The sequence below is a fragment of the Saccoglossus kowalevskii genome, chromosome 9, assembly GCF_978046115.1.
Source record: "Saccoglossus kowalevskii chromosome 9, keSacKowa6.1, whole genome shotgun sequence".
NCBI lineage: Eukaryota > Metazoa > Hemichordata > Enteropneusta > Harrimaniidae > Saccoglossus > Saccoglossus kowalevskii.
Genome location: NC_140649.1, coordinates 9752277 through 9778137, shown reverse-complemented (window position 1 = coordinate 9778137; position 25861 = coordinate 9752277). Strand labels below are relative to the sequence as shown.

Genomic DNA, 25861 nt, shown 5'->3' with positions numbered 1-25861 from the left:
TAACTGACGTATTTATAACGGTTGAGGTGTTGGGATGACCTTGTAAAAGATTCACAGAGAGACAGTATACTTCCCCGTGATTCACAACAAATCACTCAGCCCGGTAAGAAACACAGTTGGGGGTTACGTAAGTTCTATTTTTAGAAAATCGATCGAATTTTGATCAGTACAATCACACCGATACACATCAATTTAATTTGATAATCGAGCAAACCCGCACACATAGTTATTTTACATAAATACAAAATAATCCATTAAAACATCTTATCATGCGCTCATTAATTATTGAATACATATAACGTGACGTTGAATGAATAATTTGAATAAATTAATTTGCATTGCTTATCCAACCGAATCAGCCATAGCTCTGATGGCATTAGCTTTTCCATCTACTTATATAATAAACGCAGTTTCATATGTAGAGGCGATTAGTTATTAGAGAAACATTTCCGGTGATGGAAGAACAGGGTTAGGAAAAACAGTGGTATAGCAAATCGTGATATGCCAGAAAAAAAAAAAAAACATACGCCCGAAAATGTGTCACATAGTCAGAAGTGGTACTACCTCACACAATGCGTCGATATTAATTATGTCCAAATCATTCACGGCAAGTATTAAATTCGCTTTGGGAAACATAGAGACATACTGCCATGACAACTAGAGAGGATTAGTACAGGTTTTATTGAGGAATAGAATTTAAAGATGTAGGACATGTCACTTGCGATAAAAATACAAATGTTATATCCAGAAAACGGAATTATGACCAGTTAATAAGAACATAGACCAACACTGAATATGTGTTTTTACAACGTGATTCCAGGGAGATGTAATTGATTATACAAGAAAAAAAACAAACAAAAAACAGAGTAGTTCAAAACTAAGTGATGTAATCCACTGTCACAGAGATTTCAGAGTGACGTTGCTAAGTAACTAAAGGTCGTCTGTCACCTAGCATAATATCAATCACTTTTGAAATATCTATATATCAATTTCAGTATCTTTGTCATGGGTGCGCGAGCGTTTCCATCGTAACAGCAGTTACTAAATATACGCTTTTTCACTGGAACAAACAGGTAGCATATGTCCCAAGTCGGATATATAGTCCATGGGCCAAGTGCATTTTTTGGAAGATGTTGGTACCAACTGTTTTTCAGGAATGTGTACTGGCCTGGTCAAAAATCAGTAGTTTGATCAAGAATTGGGTGGGTCAAAGTTCCCTGTCATGTTTGAACTGTAATGTTTAGTGGTAATGTCTATAATTTACATTTATGCCTATAATTAAACGACACATTACAATAGACTACAAGATAGTTGGCTTCTTCCGTTAAAGTCCAGAGCCAAATATATTTTGACTTATTTTGCTCTTATAAAATATATCAACTTAAATCCAAAATACATTAAAATTAAGATTGAATGACGTAGATGGTAATTTATGAATTTATATCACAGAAAGTGGTTTTAAATCTTCTCTTACAAATAAGAAGTACTATAATACATATCAATATGATTTGAGATTTACGAATTTACCAAAATATCACGCCTATAAATACCATATCATTAATATTGCCAACAACTTGTGAAAGCCAGTAGACTTTTAAAATTGAAATCTAATAATAATAACAAAACTGTTATAGTAGTTGTAGGACCCATAATTTAAAGCTTAGTTAGTTTTTAGTGTTGTACTATTATATGTTAGTACAATGAGTTTTGCCACGAATGACGTCAACTTGTTTTGGCGTAGCGGTAAGACATTTTCAAGTTGTCGATGTGGTAAACAGCATCACGATAAACTCACACTATAAATGTCCTCTTATTTGTTGGAGGGTATTAATTATTTTAATCATTTTAATATTTATTCTAGTAGAATGATTGAGCCCTGAAATTGAAATGTACAAGTCGCTTTAACTAATAAAAACACAATTTATATTGTCAAGTGATCTTTGACCCCTTCAAATACTAGATAAGCTTCTGATTTGACATGTCCAGCAAACGTTTTTCAAAAATACACACACACAGAGTTTTCCAAAGATATCTTAAATAATTAGTACATTTTGTCACTGCCAATACGACTCAAGGACTAATATTAATGTAGGGAGAAGCTGCACAGTTTGGAGACGATGTATCGTTTTGAAATTTACCGTTATCGACGTGGACCAACCAAACTTCGAACTTATATATGCATATCCATACTGCATTTGAATGTAGCAAGCACACAATCGGTTCGAAGCAAACACACGTATAACCTGGCCATAGTATTATTGGTGACCTTTAATCTTTTATGCACCAAAGTCAATCATCGTCACGAAATAACTTATTTCAATCATCGTCACAAAGTCTTCAAGATCATCACAAAAACCACCTGCATAATCTAATTAACTTAAACAGATTTGCTAAGAGAAATACGAAAAATGTTTCACCAACGTCTTCGCGGGAATAATCATAGAGGTCAAGTAATTGCAGAGTTGTGGTCGTTACGCGCACTTATGTGTGTGTATGTACATTTCACGGCGTACATATATACTAGAGACAGAGTTTTGACCTCGACAAGAAGTAAGACACGTGTAATCAAAAACTAAATTTGTTTTCATCAAAATCAGTGTAATGTTTCTACATGCTGGACGACATATCGAACATCAAGCGCACGCATACATGAACTACTTTTATCTCGAACTGACAGGATATAACAAATTAATTAATTTTGTGAGTTTATAAGGCCATTTACGAATTTAAATCAATGTTCAGGGTACATTTAAATCAGTTGGAATTACTTCCAAGAGTTTTTTTTCTGTGTTTTGATTGATGAACATTGACACGTTTTTATCCACGACCTCTCATATATATATACTCTTATTCCTAATCGACAAGTGCGTCACACGGCGGGAATCACCTGCGCATGCGCATGTGGCGGGTGACCATAGCGTGTCGTTGTTCACAATTTAGCGTCTATTTGTCGCGTGTGCAGGTGACGATCCTTCTGCTTTAATACAACAACCAATGTATCTTTCTAAAACCAATACACCTTGAAAATAACAATGGATTTATGAATACTAATTAAATAGCCACAGTCGTCGTTCGTTTCAATTAAGCGCAAACAAAACGTGTATTTTTAAACGCGCTGTAGACGTCGATTGAGACGCCTATCAAACACGACGCGCCGTGATAACTATGCCGTTTTAAATAAAACCAACACTCGTCAGTTACTCTAAAAACATGTCAAAAGAAAGACCATCTAAGCCAATGGAACAAACACACGAGACAACCTTAATTTCAAGTGTCTGAAGACGTTCGAAATTGCAATTTATTCTCGCTCATGTCACCAGCTATGATGGTAACGGCATTTAATCTTCAGTAAGACTCTAATAAGTTAAGCCATACACAGCGAAGCGCAAGTATATAACACCGTGCATACATTGTCGTCGAAACATTCGGTCTCATTAAAACCCTGGGAAAGTGTTCTACGCTTGATCTGACCAGTCGATGTAAGTAAGCAAATTGATTACATCTGTGATAAGCGTGAACATACGCCTAATGTCACAAGTAAGGCATACTCCGGAGAGTCGTAAAGTCATCTAATTGTATACATTTACAAGGTTTTTACATCTTACCTGTAGTTACGGTGGTGAAAATTACTCACCGGTATTGCGACAAATTAAATCACAACTCATCCTTATCATCGTAATGGTGGATTACTTCCCGGTAAATGTGGTACATGTATTACATATAGCCAATAGAGACGATATTAATTTAGCCGAATTCGAAGCGTAACAAAAATGAAATATCTCAAAATTTCGACTTAGTATCTCGAAATTCCGACTTAGTATCTCGAAATTCCGACTTAGTATCTCGAAATTTCGACATGACTTCTTGAAATTTCGACATGACTTCTCGAAATTTCGACATGACTTCTCGAAATTTCGGCATAGCATCTTGAAATTTTGACTTAGTATCTCGAAATTTTGATACTTCGACACGAAATCTCGAAATCTTGACTTAGTATCTCGAAATTTCGACATGACTTCTTGCATGACTTCTCGAAATTTCGACATGACTTCTCAAAATTTCGACATGACTTCTCGAAATTTCGACGTGACTTCTTGAAATTTCGGCATATCATCTTGAAATTTCGACTTAGTATCTCGAAATTTTGATATTTCGACACGAAATCTCGAAATCTTGTCTTACTATCTCGAAATTTCGACATGACTTCTTGAAATTTCTGCATAGCATTTCGGTATTTCGACATGCCATCTCGAAATATCGACTTAGCATCTCGAAATATTTACAAGTCGAAATTAGCCCTAAGGGGCTTCCATACATTTGCTATCGTCACCCCGTCCAATGTTTACTTTGCCTGTGTTACCATGGTATTTGCAACAATCGCTGAGATGGCGATTGAAAATGGAACACTTTTTTTGGAGGAAATAGTAGGTTGCGCGGTCTTCCCGCTCCTAACGAGATGTCGACGACAATTTGGAATAAGGTCTGGATACAAAATAAACAAACTTGATACAAATTGAAACAACATTAATGTTAAACGTTAAAGATACAATTTGAACGAAAACACCATACTGTAGTTCACATTAAATGCATAAAATGACAAATCAAATCATTACTACGCATGCGCATTGATTGTCTTTGTACATACCAAAACAACCAGTGTACGTGCGTGTTAAAGAATTTCATTGTTTCGTCCAACAAATACCCAGATGTTCAGATCACGACAAATCATTGTCTAATGTATTTATCAACACGCAGTATCAAAACACAATATTGAAAATGACATTTTCTCATTCATATTGCATCTTTAAAGTAGATATTAAAAGTATTATGTTTGGGGTGAGAAACAGTAACAAAGATAGGATCGCTGCAAATGTAGCCCAGATCATCAGTAAAAAAACGCATAGTGAAAAACCTTTATTCATACAATTTTACTGTTATTATACATTAGAGAACTATAATTACAATGTATAGAAAAAAATGCATTATTTAACATGCGGCATCGAATATAATAGAATTAATGTTTCGTGAAAATCCGTATTTGCATTCGTTCAAAATTCGCTTAATTGAGAGTAAACTACGTCACTGACAGTGAACGTGTGCCACTTACGACCATTTACATTTATTTACATTACACGTAGCAACAATGTATCGTGTAACGGAAATATACTCTCGTCACTGAACGCAAAGAATTACACAGGCACGTTCTCCCGTAGCATTTCAGACTATTTCTGGTTCGGTAAAAACTATAATAATAAAGTTATCGTTAGAATACCGTGGAGTATGCACTCAGCCAGTGTGGGACGCACTAAGCACTGGTCAATGCGGTGGCAATACCCGCCTTCGTGCAGACTTTGTGATATCGAGCTTTTTTCTGTGACGCCATGAATGCCCACCGGGGGAGGAGGGGGGACTTTTGACGATGCATCAATATGCTCTTAAATATATAGACAACGATCGTGCAAAGGGGCTATTCCCACGTTAACCCTATATTATTGCTGAAAAAATACTTTTATAAAATTACATTTTATTTAACCACAATCTAGTCGATTAATACTTGGCCATTTGTGTTGTTAAGATTCAATATAGACGAAAACAATTATTTTGTAAAATATTTACAAAATAATAATCACATTTAGTAGTGTGATACAGGATCAATGTTTTCAGTTCACGTTAAACATTAACCAAATGTATTCATCGAAGTACAACAATATTAAATATTTAATGTCCTCGCTCAAATGTATGCTTTAATAAACGAGATATTTGGCATGGGCGTTTGAATTCAATTATCGGGATTACGACCAAGTGATAACAAAAAATGGACTTTTCGTTCTACGTTGCTGCTGATCTAGTTAGAGCAACACCAGCTAATACTACAGACGCGTATTACATTTACAGAACAGTCCCACTGGCAAAGCGCAATTGGAAAAAGTGTCTTGAGAGGTTTTTTATACAAACGTATCAGTAATGACACCCCAAGGAGACGCCAAAGGCCAACTGCAAGACTATATCTGATTCCACGCATTAAGAGTAACATGAACTTGCCTACCCAGCTAACAATATCTTAACATCTAGATTATATGGGCGTAGTTACATCCAAGCGAACTGCAATTAGTGTTACCACCCACCGGTTAGGCGGGTAGGCATGCGCCAATGACATTGAACTTGTTTGACGTGACTTGATCACTATAGAGGGGTGCTCAAAGTCAAGATATTTACTGATGAGAATATGTAGGTAAATGTGATAATGTTATACACGCATGATCAGACGAACTGGTGACTGATATGGCGACTCAATGTCTGTGTATGTTATGTAGTTCAAGTTCATGAACATTCAGAGTAAGCTACTTCCCTGTAGCAGTAAATGAAGTCAATTAATTGAGAATCACTAATTGGACTGATTCATTATGTCGTGTAGGTGTACGTATATTGAGGTCAGGGTTCACCACGTGAAACTACCGGTTTCATTATCATACTGAAATAAAACTCATTAAACTCATTTAATTGTCATTCATTGATCCAAAGTCTGGGTCATTATCCTCATCTTTCATTGCTTTCTTGTCCTCAGCTTCAAATGCATCTACTTTTTGTGACAGGGTGGTGGCATTCCCTTGATTATGGTGACTGTAACTGTGATTATGTTGTGATTATGTTGTGATCGTGCCAAGATTGTGCTATGATTGTGATTGACATGTTAGTATCTTGTAATTATGTTGTGATTGTGTTGTGATTGTGTTGTAATTGTGATTATGTTGTGATTGTGCTGTGATCGTAGTTGTGATTGTTATTGAGTTGTGATCAGTGGACCTGAATGTAATTCCATAAAATAATTATAATATTTTTTTAGGCAAGCAGAGTGGCAGTGTTTAACCATTGCACTATTTGTAGTTTCTGTGTCACGTGGTATTTTTGTTTAAATATATCATAATAATCCACCATTGCGTCATCTTTGTGTATAGTTGTTTGATATAACACAACAAAGATAATCTCCTAAATATCCATTTGACATAAAACCAAGTGTTTACCGGTAAACGTTCCACATATAGTATCGCTACTACTGGAAATCAGTAGTCGCTTTGTACACAATTGGGTAGGTATGAACCATTGACGTTACTGAAGTCATTGATTGACACTTGAACTTGAAAACCTTGTAAATCGTCTAATGTCGTGCTAGTTCCCGTGACGGTTTACAAAAGTCTATCACTACTAGTGTTGTTCATAATAAACTTGAAACGCACGACAAACCACACTGACAAGTCATTCGATGATGTTTCAAATGAATGGAATGTAAATAGAACATTAAACTAAAAAAAAATATGAATTATAAATTAAACATTTAACACTTACCATTTCTAATATCTTTGCAAGAAATAAACGAATCGTCACCGTCGTTATCGTAGTCTTCTCTCTCACGGGTCGAATTTCCGAGGAATAATTCATAAAAAGGTCCCTGACAAGGCGATACTGGTCACTTGTCGGTGAAACCCCTGAGTAAAAATGACATGAAAAAAAGCGTGTATTTAAAAAAAGGAAATTGAACTATTTATAAGGGTAAAGTATTCCATTAATTCATCTGGCGCTCATTGAGATACAACTTTTGTTGATTTTCGGATACTTATAATTTCATTTGTGTGAAGTCATTAGCAATAAACTTTCGAATACTAGTTCAACAAATGAACGACGAATCTGAATAAAGAAGATCCCGGTTGTCTTAAATTTTTAATTTTGTTTATATAATTACTTTAGTTATTTTTTAAATTAATTGTTGACGTTACAAATATTTTGCAATAAGAATTGTTTTGTTTGTTAAAGCCACGTGCAGCAAATTTAGTGTAAAAACAAATATTAAAATTAATAATACTAATTAAAATAATAATAAAAGAATTTTAAAATAAAAATTAAAAAACCAGAATCTTATTTTAATCGGATTCAAGTTGATGAACGACGGGACTATCGATGCCACCGTAAATTGGCAAGACGGAATTATCCATGTATTCACTAATGAAGGTTTAGGTTTTAGAAACAATTTCAGTTCAGCAAAATAATTTCTAGCATTACCAAAACCGGAAGTATATACTAGCAATGCATTGGTAAATAGGTTTTCCTTTAGTATCTTCTGGACAACAGATTAAAAAGAAGAGCTTAATATTATGACTTTTGTGGAAATGCAGACCCGGTCGTTGGCACAAGCACCAATAGGCGATACTACATATGGCGTAGACATACTAGCTAATCATGTAAGTGACCTTGTTCCCTGGATATGTCCGATCACATCATGTAGATTGCGTGACCCGAACATGAAATGCACACGCATTACTGGCCGTCTTGTCCTGTCCTATGCAACAACAACCATAACCCAAAAGATGATATATTACAAGGCAATTACGCCCAACAATTTGTAAAATTTAATCACGATTCACTTTTTAGTAAAATATATAATCGTAGGCATATACTACCCGACTACGCAATTGAATTGCAGAATTTGTTTTTCTGAATGACAATGAGTGCCACACGTGGTGTAAATTGCATTTTGTGTCTGGTAGTTGCCAATATAGTGGTGTATTGAGTCGTCGATGCGTCTATATTGCCAGCACAATAAATAACGATACGTGACAAATAATGAACAGTTACAAATTAGGATGGTTTTCAACAGCAGTAGACATCTTGTTATCCGTTGATCATAAGTTATGATGTATTATTATATTGCCACTAATGGAATGTGGAAATTATTAAATCCACAAAGCAAGACACATTGTCCACTTGGTTTCATATCGCAAATTATTAATTCCTTATTGCTGACATATCCATGTAGCTTTCCCACTCAAGTGATTGCAAACTAATTGCTTCATGTTTAGTTATATTTTATACACAAAGTGTATACATGTATATTAGCATAGGGCTACTTTACTTTACATAGGGCATTACTTTATTTATTTATTTATTTATTTATTTATTTATTTATTTATTTATTTATTTATTTATTTATTTATTTATTTATTTATTTATTTATTTATTTATTTATTTATTTATTTATTTATTTATTTATTTATTTATTTATTTATTTATTTATTTATTTATTTATTTATTTATTTATTTATTTATTTATTTATTTATTTATTTATTTATTTATTTATTATAACTTTGCAATATTGTAAATACTTCAATAATGTAAGTACTAAATACTATAAAGTATAAGTACTGCGGTAGTACAATTTATTATTTATTTGTAAAATTAGAGGTCTGCTTTTTCAGTTTCCTTAAATGCTGTGAACATGATGTTTCATTGAAAAATGGCCATTCTACTCACGTTACTCAGTAACATTGTACCAATAATAAAAGGCAAAATTATCAGAAAGTATATGGGCCATTTTAAATAAAGCCTGGAAATGTGAACCTTACGTGGTGGACTTGCTACGTCAGACAGCACCGGCAATCACTGGCGCGGAATAATGACTTGCTTGCAAAACCACTTCATCCGTTACTTACCACCACGCAATGTATATTACGCGCGTGCGTACGCGATTTGTTGCTACACGCTGTCTTGTCATAATCAGAAACATAATGTAATGGTATTGAGGGCATACAACTCTTATATTATTTGTTTTATATCTCTTCCGGTTTTGTTTGGGTACAACTGAGACTCGTTAAGTAACATTAAGTAATTCGTGACTCATAAAAAAATGATGCACAAATCCTCTCGCATAAGACCGAATATAGATTCCCATGACATGGACACGATACAGGTTGTGTAGATTGCTTTGTTCTAGCATCTACTCGGAAGGTGTTGCTTGGTTGCATTTCCGAACGAGACGTAGCCACGTTGTTGGTTCTCAGCTGATGCGAATATTGACATCTGCCGGATGAGTGTTAGTGGAGCATTATATACCATTAGTCTCAAAGCAGATGATTTGGCGCCAAGTATTAGAAATCACGGAGCGGCGATGCGGTGAAATAAACTAGTGTATTACACATTAAAAGCACCAAATAATATTATTATTCATTTTTGTGTGAATATATCTGAAACGAATTTTAAATGGTTATTCTGACATGGCACTTGACATTTGACAGACCGATGTCCTTACCATTGTATATGTACGGCACGTGAATATCGGGGAATCACATGTACATTACTGATAATAGTAGCGTTCACGAACAGCTCCTTAGCACGGGCTATGAGGTCAATACCTTAGCACAGCTATGAGGTCAATACCTTAGCCCGTGCTAAGAAATGCTAAGTACGGATTAAATCTAGTCCGTTTTTAATACCCGGTCTAGATCCTTAGCGCGGACTAACGCAATGTACGTGAACGCTCGGGCTAAGCACCCAAACAAACGCCATTGTATTCAATGTTCATTTTGGAAATTTACTAATATATTCATAACTATTCGTTTCGATATGCCATTTCTGACATGACAATCAATGCAAACACACATTGAGAGATTGTTCTTTAGAACAAATATACCGACGATGAGACTCTGCTACTTCCTGTTAGCCTGCAATCTACACTTTCTTAATTTGCTTTGGTATTGTTTTATAATCGTAGAAATAACATATAATCCTAGTTACTCTACTGAGTAATCATAGTTAAAATGACTTAACATTTATGTATACATTTTGTATTATTTACAAATTTGGTCGTTTCCTCAACTGTTTGGGTTTAACCAATAATATATTCAACCATATGAGATTAGCTAAAATCTTAGCCCGTACTTCGTGTAGCGAGAACACTGCTAATAGCTACCAACTCTGTACTATTTCACAGTAAGTCTACATTGTACGTGTTTCCAGTTTCTCGACTCCAAATTCACTCTTCGCCGCGTTACCGTGGTTTTACCCCCACTACCCACAAGTTTCCTTTTGCTCCCATGTTTGAATATTTTAATTATTCTAATATAAACAGAACACATTCCAAGTATATTGAGTCCGTATAAAATGAAAAAAAAAAGGTTTTCATAACTCACGCGTAGAACAACATGTGATCAAATTACGAAGACATGAACTGCATATATACACTCGTGTAAACATGGCGTGGACTCACTGTCGTTGAACTGTATGAACCAGATGCCAACATAGAATGAACAAACAACTGAAAATGATGGATGTACAAGACATTGAACTAAGATATAATGTCATATCTATATCACAGGCATATGGGAATTTAATATCCTTGAAAGTCTTAAACAAGTAAATTCACTCCAAATGCGTACTTAACTTTCCTCGTTCTGAGTATTTTATGGAAATCGTGTTTTGCATCGAGATATTGCGAACGTGCGTCTACGTATACTGTGAGCTTGTCTCCAGGGACGAGGGATACTGTGGCGAGAAGCACAGACGCAAGAATAGGATTACAACCATCGGAAAAGCAAGCAAAAAGCATTTTGTACATTGCTAACATTTCACCACTTCGGCTTACAGGAAGATTCTTTCGAATGTAATCAACAAAAACGATTTGCGAACGAAAGCATATATCTTGAGGCTGTCTATATATTCTAGTATTTATATATATGTAACACTTTTCTCAATGAAAAAAAAAAACCACACTATAATACTTAACAATTCAAGACGATGTTTTTATCTCTTCTGACGGAGACATTTCCCGATTTTTTTTTTGAAAATTCACCCTCTCCCTTGAGATGTTGGAGATACTTGCTCATACACATAATGGAACACCAGACGCTAATTCAATTGTTATGTAGTGTTCATGCCCTTGATGAGAAATTGATCGAGGCAAGAAAAATAACACAACATTATTGTTTTCAAAGTATCGTGTAGCCCAATTTTCGGACATTTAATATCCGACACACAAACAGTGCCTTCCCTGATCTAAATGTATAAACTGCATGTAAATGGGGGGAAAAGTACATTTACAGTCGATTCCTAATTTAATTTCTGATCTCTTCCTGCTGAGACTCCGAGACAGGAAGCTAGAGCAATTTGAAATAGATTGTTGAATTTCTTTTACGTCCGCATCCTTCCGTTTTCTGTAAAATTAACACCTTAAATATGTCACAGCGAGTAGAGAACACATTCACACAAACCCACTTGTAATTCAGGTAACTCAGTTGTACCCATCACTAAATATTAGCAATGATGAATTTCGATTACGTTAATGAAACATGTCTTCGCCAGGACGTAGCAGTGTATGTTTTCTACTACACCGGTTTTTTATTACCACCTGCACTACAACTTCATGATTTATCCCCTGATCTGATTAAACAAGGTCGATTATGCCCCAACACTATGTCCTAGATTAATCAACGTCAAGTACGTTCTCTATACCGGTCAGCCGACATTACTGACTATGCATTGAGAACACGATAGGCAGTAGGTATTTTGCATAGCGCTGTGTATTTCCACCCGTTGACATGGCCTTTTCAAAATTACAGACGATAAGGAAAATCTTACAACGCATCAACGGAAGACAAATTGACGCACACGAGTTATTTTCAATTGGAAGTTTTTTATTGGAGTTATCGCTTCGTAGTAAATGCGGTTATGTCATGGTGTATTTATTAGGAATGGGAATTCGATGAAGTTATCTAATTGTTATTCATTCAGAACACTTAGCCTAACCTATATCAGTTCTGCGCCAATACACGTGTCTACATGTCTCATTTACACCATATGATTCACGGTAAACACAGGGTTTATATTTCTCATGGACAATATATACTTACATTATATATAGCACGTATTGAAGTGTGAACGAAACAATAATGTTCTGATCGAAAATATTGAACGCCGGTTCGAAGCAAAATTTGTATTCACCTGTTTCGAACAAAGCTATTGAATACTGGTTGGTGAAATATTATGTATTTGCCTGCCCAAGACAAAAAAACTTGATTACTGGTCGGTACGAGAATATTTATTTACACCTTTTGAACCCTTGTTTTTTTCGCGCGAACAACTAATCGCACATGCAGTGTGCAGTCGCTTGAATAGGTCCATCCTAATGAATTTGCTTTTCAATTAACTGTGCCGTGAAAGAATAATTGGCCGACTTCAAATGACAGTAAAAACAATGGACGAACCAATCTCTTCAAGAAATAATCATCATACACTCATACGTCATCCTAATTCGACAAGAAAGAAGAAAAAGTGACAATTGAGGATTGTTGAAACCGCAAACTTCATAATTGAAGAACGCAAGGAAAGGAAATCTACTTTGTATAGTCTGTACATGTTAATGCATAATTAACGCTAAATCACGTGATCCGTGGTTATGTACGCTAGATTGATCAAGAACTGAAACGAACCACTCTGAGTCAAATTGACTGTCAGCTAATTCGCAGCACGTCTCTAATATTTCCATATTCTATGCTCTCACGAGTCTGCACTGTTTTCTTCCGTTTTCATGACACCAACTAATCGTAGTGTCACGTGACATGCTTGTGGGCACTATGTGATGTTTTGTTTCTCGCCCGCTTCAATATATCATCGTGACATTGAACTTTTTTTTAATAATCCGATATTAATAGAAGTGTATGAAGCCAAGACCGCGACGCTGTCCTTAAACTGAACAAATTATTGGAAACCATAACTCTTTTAATTTCTTGTTAAATTACAAGTTTGATTGATGGTTGTTCATTATGGAATTGTCCTGGAATGTAAATCTTAACGACTTGGCATTTACGTGCTGTAGTAGATTCAATATCTAGGCACCACATTCGGGAATTCTCTGACATAATTAAAAAACACATTGCAATTTATGACGCTAGCCGAGGTGATGGGTACGTCTTGACGTTGCCTGGTATATGTTAGACGGTATCTTTGTGCGAGGATCACGGCGGTTTCGTAACACAATTCAAGTGCAAGGTCTGTCTGCACATATGTTGATCTAACCGTGTTGACAATTTAGGTAGGAGTTCTGATTGAAATCCGATATTGACATTGGAATGGACGTCTCATTATACTGTAATTGGCGTAATTGGTCTGATAAGGTGGGAGATATCTTGCTCGTCGCGTGCCTTCTCACTGTATTATACTGAACGTTTAGTGCCGTCTTTCTTGACAATTGAGATTGCAACCAAAGCAGGCATTGGATTTTGCGGGTACTAGTCGCGTCTCATTAATCAATGGGAACAACTCGTCTCGCGGAAGGCGTAAGCAGCGAGACCAAACACACGGTGTTTTCACGTCGGTGAAATGCTTCATTCTAACTTGTCATAATCCATTTATACGTTCCAAATACCCCGACGTCTAAGTATATCAACGTTTAGTATATTGTTATAAAAGATGCAATGTGGGCTTCTGCTGTTCGCATTGAACGTCCCCAAATAGCAATGATGTGGCGAACACCGTATAATACGTATTTATTTGGCAGTGCGGGATAAGTTTAGCAAAAATGAAAAAAAAAATGATATCACACCTGACCATATCAATGGATCATTTTATAATACTAATTCAGTTTCACTATTGCACTTCAATGTTGATTCTTCTGAAACATCGCGCATCGACGCTCATGACAACAACTAAATCACCAAGTGGACAAAATAGACGACCGTTTCACTTTGTGTAATGATTACTACGCTTAACAATTTGTTTCACGTATAGATTCAGACGATTTACTTACCTTGCAATACAATCAGTACAATCATGGAATGGTACCATGTTAACCGACAGCTTTTGAGAAACCACATTCCAGGAAACTTCTGAATTGGCGAGGATATGGCAGAGTAGTCGCCGCACGGAACAAACACGTTAAGGTTATACGAGTCGCGACTGTTGTTCACTAAACCGAAACGAATGTTGAAAAGAACAATAATAACTCTTCTATTAACGGGTAGATATCGACAGGCATCTGGACTAGTAGGTATATTTCCATAGCCAGAAAATTAGAGTCCACTTGTTATCCGTATGGCACTTCATACGTAGCTTCGGTGTAAATGGATATAAAGTACTCTCTGTATAACGCACAATGAAATGGCGCCGTCTATAGTTTGCTCGTTCTCACTGTTCCCGCGATGATGGAGATGGCCCCTCAGCTCAACGGAAAATATTTGGTTCCGGTGTTCCACTACTATTAGAATTAGCGTTATACGAAAGACGGGCTGATGACAGCAAGCGCAGTTAGTGACAATTTGCCATCGAAATGCGTTTTGTTCTCTGACATTCGAAAATGTTCGCCACTCAAGGATAATTGGTTTATTTTGGATCAAATTAATTACCAGCAAGACAGCGCATCACGCACGCATCCATAATGCATATGCATATACGGAATGCATTCATAAATATGTGCATATTTTAATAATATTAACCAAAAATGGCATGCACACAGAATCATAGTTGTAAATATTTAATTTGATAATTACTGTATATAAGATGCGACTAAACCAGCGATATTGGGTAATAGTTCAAGTCTGTTTATTTAATCTACCTGATTAAGGTAGAAACAACTAAATTGACTAAAATTGCGAGAAAATATTTTTGCGTACGTCGTATGAGTCACACACACAGGTGCCTGTTATCGATTTCATTTGCTCTCTGCGGGTAACAGTCATCGTTCATTTCCGGTTGTCGCATTAACTTTATACCCGTATGTAGAGGTCAGCGACCGTGAAGGTTACTGATCTTCGTTCATATGTTGATGACAATTGACAATGAATTTTAACTTTAACCGTTTTATGTTAAATTGCATCTAATTATACGCCAGCCCTGGAGCAGGTGTCAGGCAATTACGCATTTCTTGTTGTAATTACATCATCAAACATATTCGAACAAATAGCCTGGCAATTACTTTGTTTAGAAACACTCAAGACAATCACAAATTTATTGTATTTTATATGATTATATTTGAGTTTTGCGAAATGGAAATGTTAAACATTTTAAACTGACCTTCAACAATTGTTAGCAAATTATGATTTGTATACGCAATTATTTATTTACAAGTATTGTATATTTTAAATACTGTTTTCTGTGCATCATAACTAAGACCTTTCCCATATTTCAATAATCATTTATGCAATTATAACTACCTCATCCACCTATTGTCGCGTTTTTGACATACGGTATGGTGTTCTGGTAAGCCCGGTGAAACTCCCCAAATGCATGAAATGTTAAGAGCGCCAGTTTAGCGTCCCAGGAGACAGTGTTTCCTGTATCGAAATTTATCATGCATATAAAGAACGCTGAGCAATGAAATAATGGATCACACATAATAAAATCCGACTGATATACAACGCGTTTCATCTCAACAACTGGATAAATATGATTTAACATACCTAGTTAGGCAGCAGGGGATATATTTATATTTTACGAGTACAGAGTAATAGATGACATTCACGCCACATCATCTCCATGATGTTTTGCTAGTTATTAAACTCAGTGGTTTTGCCTTTTTCGTTCGGATATTAAGATCAAAGCCGTCATAGTGTCGGTTAAATTATTTAATTCCATTTTCAGTTCACATTTGAAGTACACATCTAAATGATATAGCTACACACGTGACTGAGCACTATTCCATGCCTATGTTGTTCTAGTTTAACGATACTTCACTCTATTTACTGAACATAACAATTGACCTTTAAATAGCACAGTTGAATTAAATTAAATGGAATTACGAAACCGTGAAAATATATAGGATACTGGGTGTGAATATTTTAGTATGTGAATATAGACTCTATCAATTGCTTGTAAAATATCGCAAAATGTCGTTAAATTATGCGCATAATAATTAAACTTGTATAATACAAAATCCACAACACAATATATTGTAATGTAGTCTGGAAATCATTTCTTTTGGAAAGAGTATTACCTCGTTATGAAATTTAGCCGATATGTCACTAGTTTTAGTATTTTACAACCCAAGATAATAATGATGTTATTTTAAAAATATTGAAAATCATTAAAAACAGCTTAGCAGATGCAAAACCCTCAAGCAAGGTGTCAAATTAAAAAATACGTAAATAGTTATACAGTTTTTCAAATTTATCGTATTTGCATACGTCTAATTTGCATATTGTTGTTAAATATGAAATAAGTTTAATTTAGCGAACATTACATTAGTTCTTATTGTGTGCTACGCTTTTTTTTTATCTTAAATGGAACAATTGAGATTTAAAAAAAAAAATTGTATTCTTTATATTTACTAATTAGACAAGTTAATGATATTTATCGAGTAGATAGCATCCTAGAGATAACATCCTTTTTTAGATATTATGAGAAATTTATGAAACAAAAATTTAAAGCAAAAGACAAAGGCTGAATTCATGCAAGTACATTGTAGCTACAAATTTAGTTTTTTCTAACTTTCGTTAATTATTATTTTTGTATTCGCAAATATACAAGTAGATATTTTCCACAGTAGACGTGCATACAATACTCACAGTTTACCTATGTTTATTTTAATTCACAAATTCGCATTTAAAATAAATGGAAATTGTATTATAATCAATATATAATCAGGATGATGTAAGATGATCCACTGTTCACATATGCAGAGCTGTAAAATACATCAACAAGGCTTGATTTTCTCAAATGCTTCCCTATATATACTCAGCGTGAAACGTCTGATGGATTTTACGGCAAAAAAAGGGATATTAAAAGTATTAACTGGCCAACATATTTAGTTGAAGTATATAATATGTTATAATCCGAAAATAAATTTATAAAGGTTTGACATTGTCCCTGTATTTTCAAATATATATAGAATGTCGTATTGCTTGTTCGTCGTTTATTAAGTGCAAAGTATGTACAGAGGTTGATGCAGGCGATGTCATTATTTTGTTATAACTTCACATGGTGCCCAACCCCACTGTGTTGTGTCAACCGCGAGTTTTGGATATAAAAAATATATTCGCGTCCTTTTTAATATAGAAAGCTTTATATGAAGGCGTAGCAACCTGGGTCCAGTTATGGAGCTTTAGTGATGAATACATTTCGTTATATGTGTGTTTGCATGACTGGGTCTTAGTTTCACAATGTTACTGGTAGCTACAGACATCTTCATGTCAAATTAATTAACCAACCGAGTATGGTGAATAAATGGTTGCCATGCCAACACACTCAAATCAGTGCATGAAAAATGTATAATTACATATGTTGTACTAATTAAAATTATCATATTCTTCGTAAGTGTTATTCTTGCTTATTGATAAAAAAATTAACAACAAAACAGTATAAATTGAGTGTTTTAAAAACTAAAGATATATTTGTATGACAGAAACAAAATTATGACGCGTCACCGTATATGCACGAATACAGAGATTAAATAGAATATTTTGAATAAGAAAAAACACACAGCTATTATACTTTGCATGTGAAGTAAACTATTTGTAAATATAGTTTAATGAGGGATTTTGGATAATTGCCAATAACCATGTGTGTGTTCAAATGGTAGCTGTCTGCCAATCACATATCGGCTGTCTTCCGATATATATTGGAGAGGGAGTGTGTATTATACAAACAAACGCGATAGCCTTGAACAAAGGGAGTGTTTACACCCTGACACGTATTCGAGTCATTTACATCAACGTAGACGATTGTGTGCGCGCATATGTTCTCACAATGGAGGTCGTTCAGTTCACACATAAGGTAATCATTAACGTGATCGTCAATGAAACGCCAAGAGATGATCATAGATGAATCTCGGCTGTATATGACTAGCAATACAAGTAATAGTACATTGGGATATATAACTTCTACGTGCATGTGCATAGCAGTCACTTGATTAAATTCATGTTAAATGTTCGTGGATTGATTACTTCAACACTGAAAGCACGTACAATCTTACTTCTAATGATGAATCGCAAAAGTAGGACGCTTAACCCCTAAATGGATATTCACCTTATACTGTTATCAGAAGCACTAATTGATGTGGACAGATTTTAAACCAATTGCTACAAAATAGACTGTCATGGGTAATCAGTATCTGTGCATGAATCGGGTTATTTCTAAATTTTAAATCGAGTCACAGGCATGCTATATTTAGAATAAAAATTTATATAAAAGGACCGTAATAAGTTTGCCCGTTTTACTATTATAATTAAATGTTATCTAGACCTATAATAAAGCCTGCAGAGGAATTCACAAAAGTAAACGCGAGATCACGACTCAACACTACATGGGAGTAACGAATTTTTTTCCATAATATGGTTCAACGTATGAATTAGTTTTTATTCATTGTTGTTTATTTCGTCTGAACCTGAGACGACTAATAAAGTATATAAAATATCCTATAGTGACATATTCTACCGATTGTTTTTTTAATAACTAGAAATAATGTAATTCTAGTGGATTGTTTAAGTTTCTATTACGAATACGTTGTTACATTTATTCATAACATAGTTATATTTAAATCGTGTCCATTTTTAAATGAGTCATTCTTATTATGCAGGTAATGCCACATATACTGACGATGCAACACCGTAGACAATGTAATTGTTATCTTGTTGTCACTCAATCTAGATTGTGTTAAGTAATTTGTAATGACACGATAAAACTGTTAACTAATTACTACTAACTGTTATAAAATCAAGCTGTGTGTGGATGTAGTGTTTTTTTTTACTCCCAGCGCTGTCAATCTTCAATCTCTTCATCAATCTACAATCTCTGCCATCCTATATGGGTTTGATGAAGGTGCTTACACCATCTACACCGAAACGTCGCATGACTAAATTTCATATCCAGCTCGGGCGTTGTAATTAGTACGCGCTATATCCAAAATTATTGTACTAAATGTTATACAAATCATTGCAGCAAATATGCAATTTATTCAAATAGAGTAACATTAACAGGGAATAATCTCGATATGTGTATATTACTTTGAACGTTTTTCCGTGTACTGCATTTAATACAATATATATTCTGACAATCATATTATACTCCGTTCAGCTTATTGGAGTTAAATCATACTCCCTTATATACAGGCCCGTGCTTTGGTGAAATCCGATTAATTAAATTAGAGTTTTTATATTCGTATATTGTAAGACTCTGTTTTCATCACATCTAAGCATTGGAATCGTAATTTGTGTGTGCATAGTTGAATGCATTGTTTTGTATATTACTTGCTTGCTATGTTAATTCCTATATATCGATGATTGCCTTCATGATATTTCATCTAGAGGTTTGTAAGCGTATTTCAATGTATCATTTCAAAGAATCATTGATAATATTTCATTTTACTGAGTTTTGAGAAAATTCAAACAATTCGTTTACGTAACACACATACAAAATTCAAATTCTATAAATATTTAAAAACTTTCCGGCTCGTATTTCAGTTGTGTTCATCAATCACAATGTGTACATCTGATCTGACGGGCGTATAGTTTCCCCCCTCAATACAATAGTAATGATATGACGTAGCACGTGGTGTTTTGACCGCTTACTTCAAGCGTGATTCATTTTGTTAGTTTCAATTAAAATACATGTTGTTGGCGAACATGTTACACACACGTAAAGGCAAAGACAATACACAGACAGTAACACAGTATCGATGAGTGCAGTACAGATAGGTTGTATAATTTACTCGCATGGAAATCAATGGTGAAACGGTAGAAAATCTTCAGTTTTCAGACTATCCTAGTATTTCTACAATCAGATAATAATTCGTTTGTTTTCTAGACCTGATATCAAACACAATTTAAGATTGAAATAACATACGAATTACTATATAATTTAGTGTGACGTTAATTATGTGTTTAGATTAAACTGCTAAATGACATCATTTGCTTTATGTGATAACTAAACCAAGCGAATAATTTCTTAAATTAAACATTAAGCTTTCGTCTTTTAGGTCATGGACAAAGGCAATTCACATTTGACATTTTTAACTAAAATAAGTTACAGGAGATGTTGTCCTGGAATCGTAACAATAGTTTGAATGTAACAGTTTGTAATCTGATACCAATACTGTTGACAAACAGTGAGGTGTACTGCAATACTGATGATTTTTTGTTCACATTATCAATTTACTGTATTTTTTGTTTTCATTCTAGTTAATTAATTTATGTCTAGTATTTGATGTTAAAGCCTAGTCATCAGTGAGGCGATAGTCATATAAACAAACCATGGCTGGCGAAGATGCAGCAAAACAAATGTACAGATTTTTATGTTTGGAATGAGAAATACTCATTGTAATAACAGGATCTGTAAAATTTTGTGGAATCATATTTTTGAGTAAAAAAAACATACAATGCACAATGGTTTGTGCACGTTCATTTATTGGTTTGCACATGGGTTGGTGGGGGAAATATAATGTACAGAATGAATGGTAGTGGAGTTTTGCCACTTCTATTGTAAAGTAGGAACCGTTGACAACAAATCTAATCATAATATGCAAACTGGCACGTTCATGCCGTGGCGATGAGGTGACCTGTAAATTTAAAACACAATTTAATGGCGAAAATCTCAATTCTCATCAATTTAAATTGTTGCGACTAAAAATTATCCATGATAAATAAATAAATAAATAAATAAATAAATAAATAAATAAATAAATAAATAAATAAATAAATAAATAAATAAATAAAAAAATAAATAAAAAAATAAATAAATAAATAAATAAATAAATAAATAAATAAAATTGAATTGTATACAACATTGAGAATCTAATCATAGTCAGGGTATTTATGCTACTCAACATGTCTTTTTATTGAGAAAATTGCCTTTAAATTGAAACGGCCAATTATTCAACGCCACACGTTTTTATTTACTTTTTTGTTAATTATTTCTCCCCGTGAGCAAGCTGTATAAAATGCTACACATGATTGGCTGTTGCTTAAGCGGAATTTGAAAACTAAATAATTATATTCATAAAACAATAACAAGTAATAAGCCAATAAAAAGCCCAAACTAGAATCTTATTTTAATCAGTTTGGAAGCAACCCATTTTAGAAGAGATGTGGACGCGGAACAACCATGTTACAAACAACAGCAACAATTTTGAGAATAACATTTTATTTGTAAAGTTATTAATAGACTCACACGAAACGTTCATTAAGTATTGCCCTGGACACAGATGTTGTTTCAGATGCGAACCTGTAGCCATTGATATTTCTGGAATGATTTATCATTTGTAACTCAAAAAATAGATTGATGGGTGGTTTTTAATGAAATTCTAGAGAGGGTTTGCGCCTCCAGACAAGTGTACCAATCGGTAAGACATTGATTTGTCATGAAAACAAGAATGCTTTAAATAAATAGTTATTGTCAGATAACGAATGTTCCTGATTCATTTATTTAGGGCGATTCGTACTTCAAACATAAACCAAGCGATTCCATTGTTAATCCAGTAGATATCGACACATTTTTTACACAGACACTATCACAAAATACGATATTTGTCTGTTTTGTTGAATGAATAAACTATTCAAGACTCAATTCATTCTTTTCAAAACGAAATCAGAATCTGTGTAAATTTGATAAATGTCTTTTTTTGTCATAAGATACAATAGGACAGGGCTATTAGTAAGCTTAGTTAATTTGCATCCACGGTAGACAATTGCGCTCTTGTGAGGCCTTCAATTTTATGAATGAAATAATGGAATCACATGAGAATAGTTTTAAAAAAAATCTTTCGTCACACATTTTTTTTCCCGAACAACCGCAAATGGCCTCAAACCTTCATTGCACGCAATGTATAAGAGTAATTAGCGAATATTATGGTATTTTGCTTCTGTTATGTAATTCGATTATTTGGACACGTGGTAGAATACGAACATAATGCTAATTTCAGTTTATATCGAATATTCAGAATTCGCATATAAGCACGAAATGACAGATGTTCCATGACTTTTCTGCCAGATTAGCATCAGATAGAAGTAATAGAATTCTTGGCAATTTCAAAACAAAATTTGCTGAATTGCGCATCATCACTACAAACCCCTCGCTTTGACGTCACCTCAAAGTAAATGGGAACGGCGGTATTTATTAGAACACAGACTTTTCACCCAGGGAAAGATAATTTGTTTTCTCAGGATGTCCGGATTGTTCTTATCACGAGTTCTGTATTTTGTTCTGTATTGCGCTAATGTAACATTAACTTATTACGTGCCACGCCGCACCACAAGATTGCAAGCATTAGTTGTGCCTTAAAAGTCAGCATTATCTTATCACAGGATAATCTACTGTCGTTGCCTCTTAAAATAACTAATGAGCGCGTTGTTCGTGATGACGGAATCATAATTTATCATCAATTACCGATCGATAAATCACGTGGAATACTAATGTGCAATGAAAGTGGATTGGAAAACAAATGTTTTAACTGTGTTGTAGTTTTAGACAGAAAACTAAATATGAGGTTCACTGTCTGGCAGGGTTGGAACTATGTAGGCTTAGACAATGCAATGTGCAGTCTGTAGCAGGGCTAGTACTCAATCACCAGAGTATCACTGTTTATTCCTAGTTCCCATGCTGAGTCAATGGTAAGATGGTACTTTGTAGTTTTAGCAAGCATAGCCGTGTCCATGTTAGACGGAATGGCTACGTTAGTTTCTGTTTTGGGTTACATTATAGCGTACCTGGTTGGCATAATGATACGTCGGGTACCTGCAGAGTTATATTGAAAGTCAATAACGTAGGCAGCAGATGAACCTCATGGCGTTTGGAAATATATGTTTAATCACCAACGAGTCCTGTTTTATTCGTATACTAAAACATTCAACTGTGATATTATCCCGCCCCCTCTTCCCAGGAAATACCCTGTATGCAAAAAAGGTACAGGGGCGTGAACTATAATTACAAGGACAAATTTAGGCATTGAACTCAAAATTCATGCAGATTCTGCTGCCATGACGTCCAAATACATCGAAAAATAAATAGGACGCATAATATTCATCGAGTGTGACAACCACTGTGATATACACGCAATGTACTGTATCATGTGAATTGATTTTGTGGTTTATCGAGTCAGTAAATGCAGATGTATCATGCGGAATCTGCACAGTCTGAGAGGAGCGTTCTCATTCTCATCATAGTAAGTCTATTCAGTAGAACATAAATAGGAATGCGTACTGCAGGAAAACCATCTAGGCAAATAAACATGGCGGACATTGCAAGACAGGTGCCTGATGAATATTATTAACATAACTCAACATAATGAACCTTTATGATTGTTGAAATTAACAATATTTTGATAAATTTATTAGTTTAATTAATTAATTTCTACACCCTCATAGTCAGGAATGTTGTTTTATTGAGGTGAGTAGTAATAAATATATTTTCAATAATATTTGTTTGTGTTATCTGTGTTGAAATCAAAGTTGGGGTTACCATCGCGACCCTTCTCAACTTTGTAGCTATCACATCTGGCAGTTGCGGGTATTGTAGTAAATTGGAGAGAATGATAGTGTTCAATCTCGGCAAGGGCTAGTATTATGTCACTTTTCTGGAAGAGTTTTTTTAGGCTTCTACTTTGAGGAGGATTTGAAAAAAAAAATAGCGAATATGAAAAAAATGGTGTCACTGATTGAATCACTGAATATCAATAAAATTTAATGTTTGTTTTTGCATTAGTTTGTAGTTTCTTATATCTACAAATTCTGCACTGTGAGATTAGATAAGAAAGTTGCATATGTTTTTATAGATGCGCATTCAAATATTGTTTGCAAAATAAAAGAGAAATATGACATTCAATTCAGTGAATATTTTCCTACTATATCTTATGGAATGATCTTCTCTAAAATATATTGCACATATGCCCAGCGTCATGCTATGTAGGGCAATATTCCAATATGGCGCGAAATAATTTTTATCAGGGAGACAAGACTGTGGTTGGGATGGCAGTTTGTGAGATCTGACATAATGGAAATGTTTAAACACTGATATGGTTGGTAATATGTAAGATCTGACATAATGTAAATGTTTAGACACTGTTGTGGTTGGTAATATGTGAGATCTGACATAATGGAAATGTTTAGACACTGTTGTGGTTGGTAATATGTGAGATCTAACATAATGGAAATGTTTAGACACTGATATGGTTGGTATTATGTGAGATCTGACATGATGGAAATGTTTAGACACTGATATGGTTGGTAATATGTGAGATCTGACATAATGGAAATGTTTATAAACTGATATGGTTTGTAATATGTAAGATCTGACATAATGGAAATGTTTAGACACTGTTGTGGTTGGTAATATGTGAGATCTGACATAATGCCAATGTTTAGACACTGATGTGGTTGGTAATATGTGAGATCTGACATAATGGAAATGTTTATACACTGATATGGTTTGTAATATGCAAGATCTGACATAATGGAAATGTTTAGACACTGTTGTGGTTGGTAATATGTGAGATCTGACATAATGGAAATGTTTAGACACTGATGTGGTTGGTAATATATGAGATCTGAAATAATGGAAATGTTTAGACACTGATATGGTTGGTAATATGTGAGATTTGACATAATGGAAATGTTTAGACACTGATATGGTTGGTAATATGGGAGATCTGACATAATGGAAATGTTTAGACACTGATGTGGTTGGTAATATATGAGATCTGACATAATGGAAGTGTTTAGACACTGATGTGGTTGGTGATATGTGAGATCAGACATATTGGAAATGTTTAGACACTGTTTTGGTTGGTAATATATGAGATCTGACATAATGGAAGTGTTTATACACTGATGTGGTTGGTGACATGTGAGATCTGACATAATGGAAATGTTTAGACACTGATATGGTTGGTAATATATGAGATCTGACATAATGGAAATGTTTAGACACTGATATGATTGGTAATATGTGAGATCTGACATAATGGAAATGTTTAGACACTGATGCGGTTGATGCTATGTGAGATCTGACATAATGGAAATGTTTAGACACTGATATGGTAGGCAATATGTGATATCTGACATAATGGAAATGCTTATACACTGATATGGTTTGTAATATGTGAGATCTGACATAATG

At 34.5% G+C, this 25861-nt stretch overlaps 1 protein-coding gene across 1 annotated transcript in view; it reads right to left on the bottom strand.

Moving 5' to 3' along the window:
* Window positions 1-8221, bottom strand: part of LOC102808936 (neuronal acetylcholine receptor subunit alpha-10-like) — a 51303-nt gene extending 43082 nt beyond the window's left edge. Inside the window, exons 1-2 of the mRNA XM_085503910.1 lie at window positions 8171-8221; window positions 7345-7536 (exon numbers count right to left, since the gene is read on the bottom strand). Coding sequence (XP_085360036.1) covers window positions 7345-7536; window positions 8171-8221 — 243 coding nt within the window. The remainder of the gene's footprint in view (window positions 1-7344; window positions 7537-8170) is intronic.
* Window positions 8222-25861: the final 17640 nt, after the last annotated feature.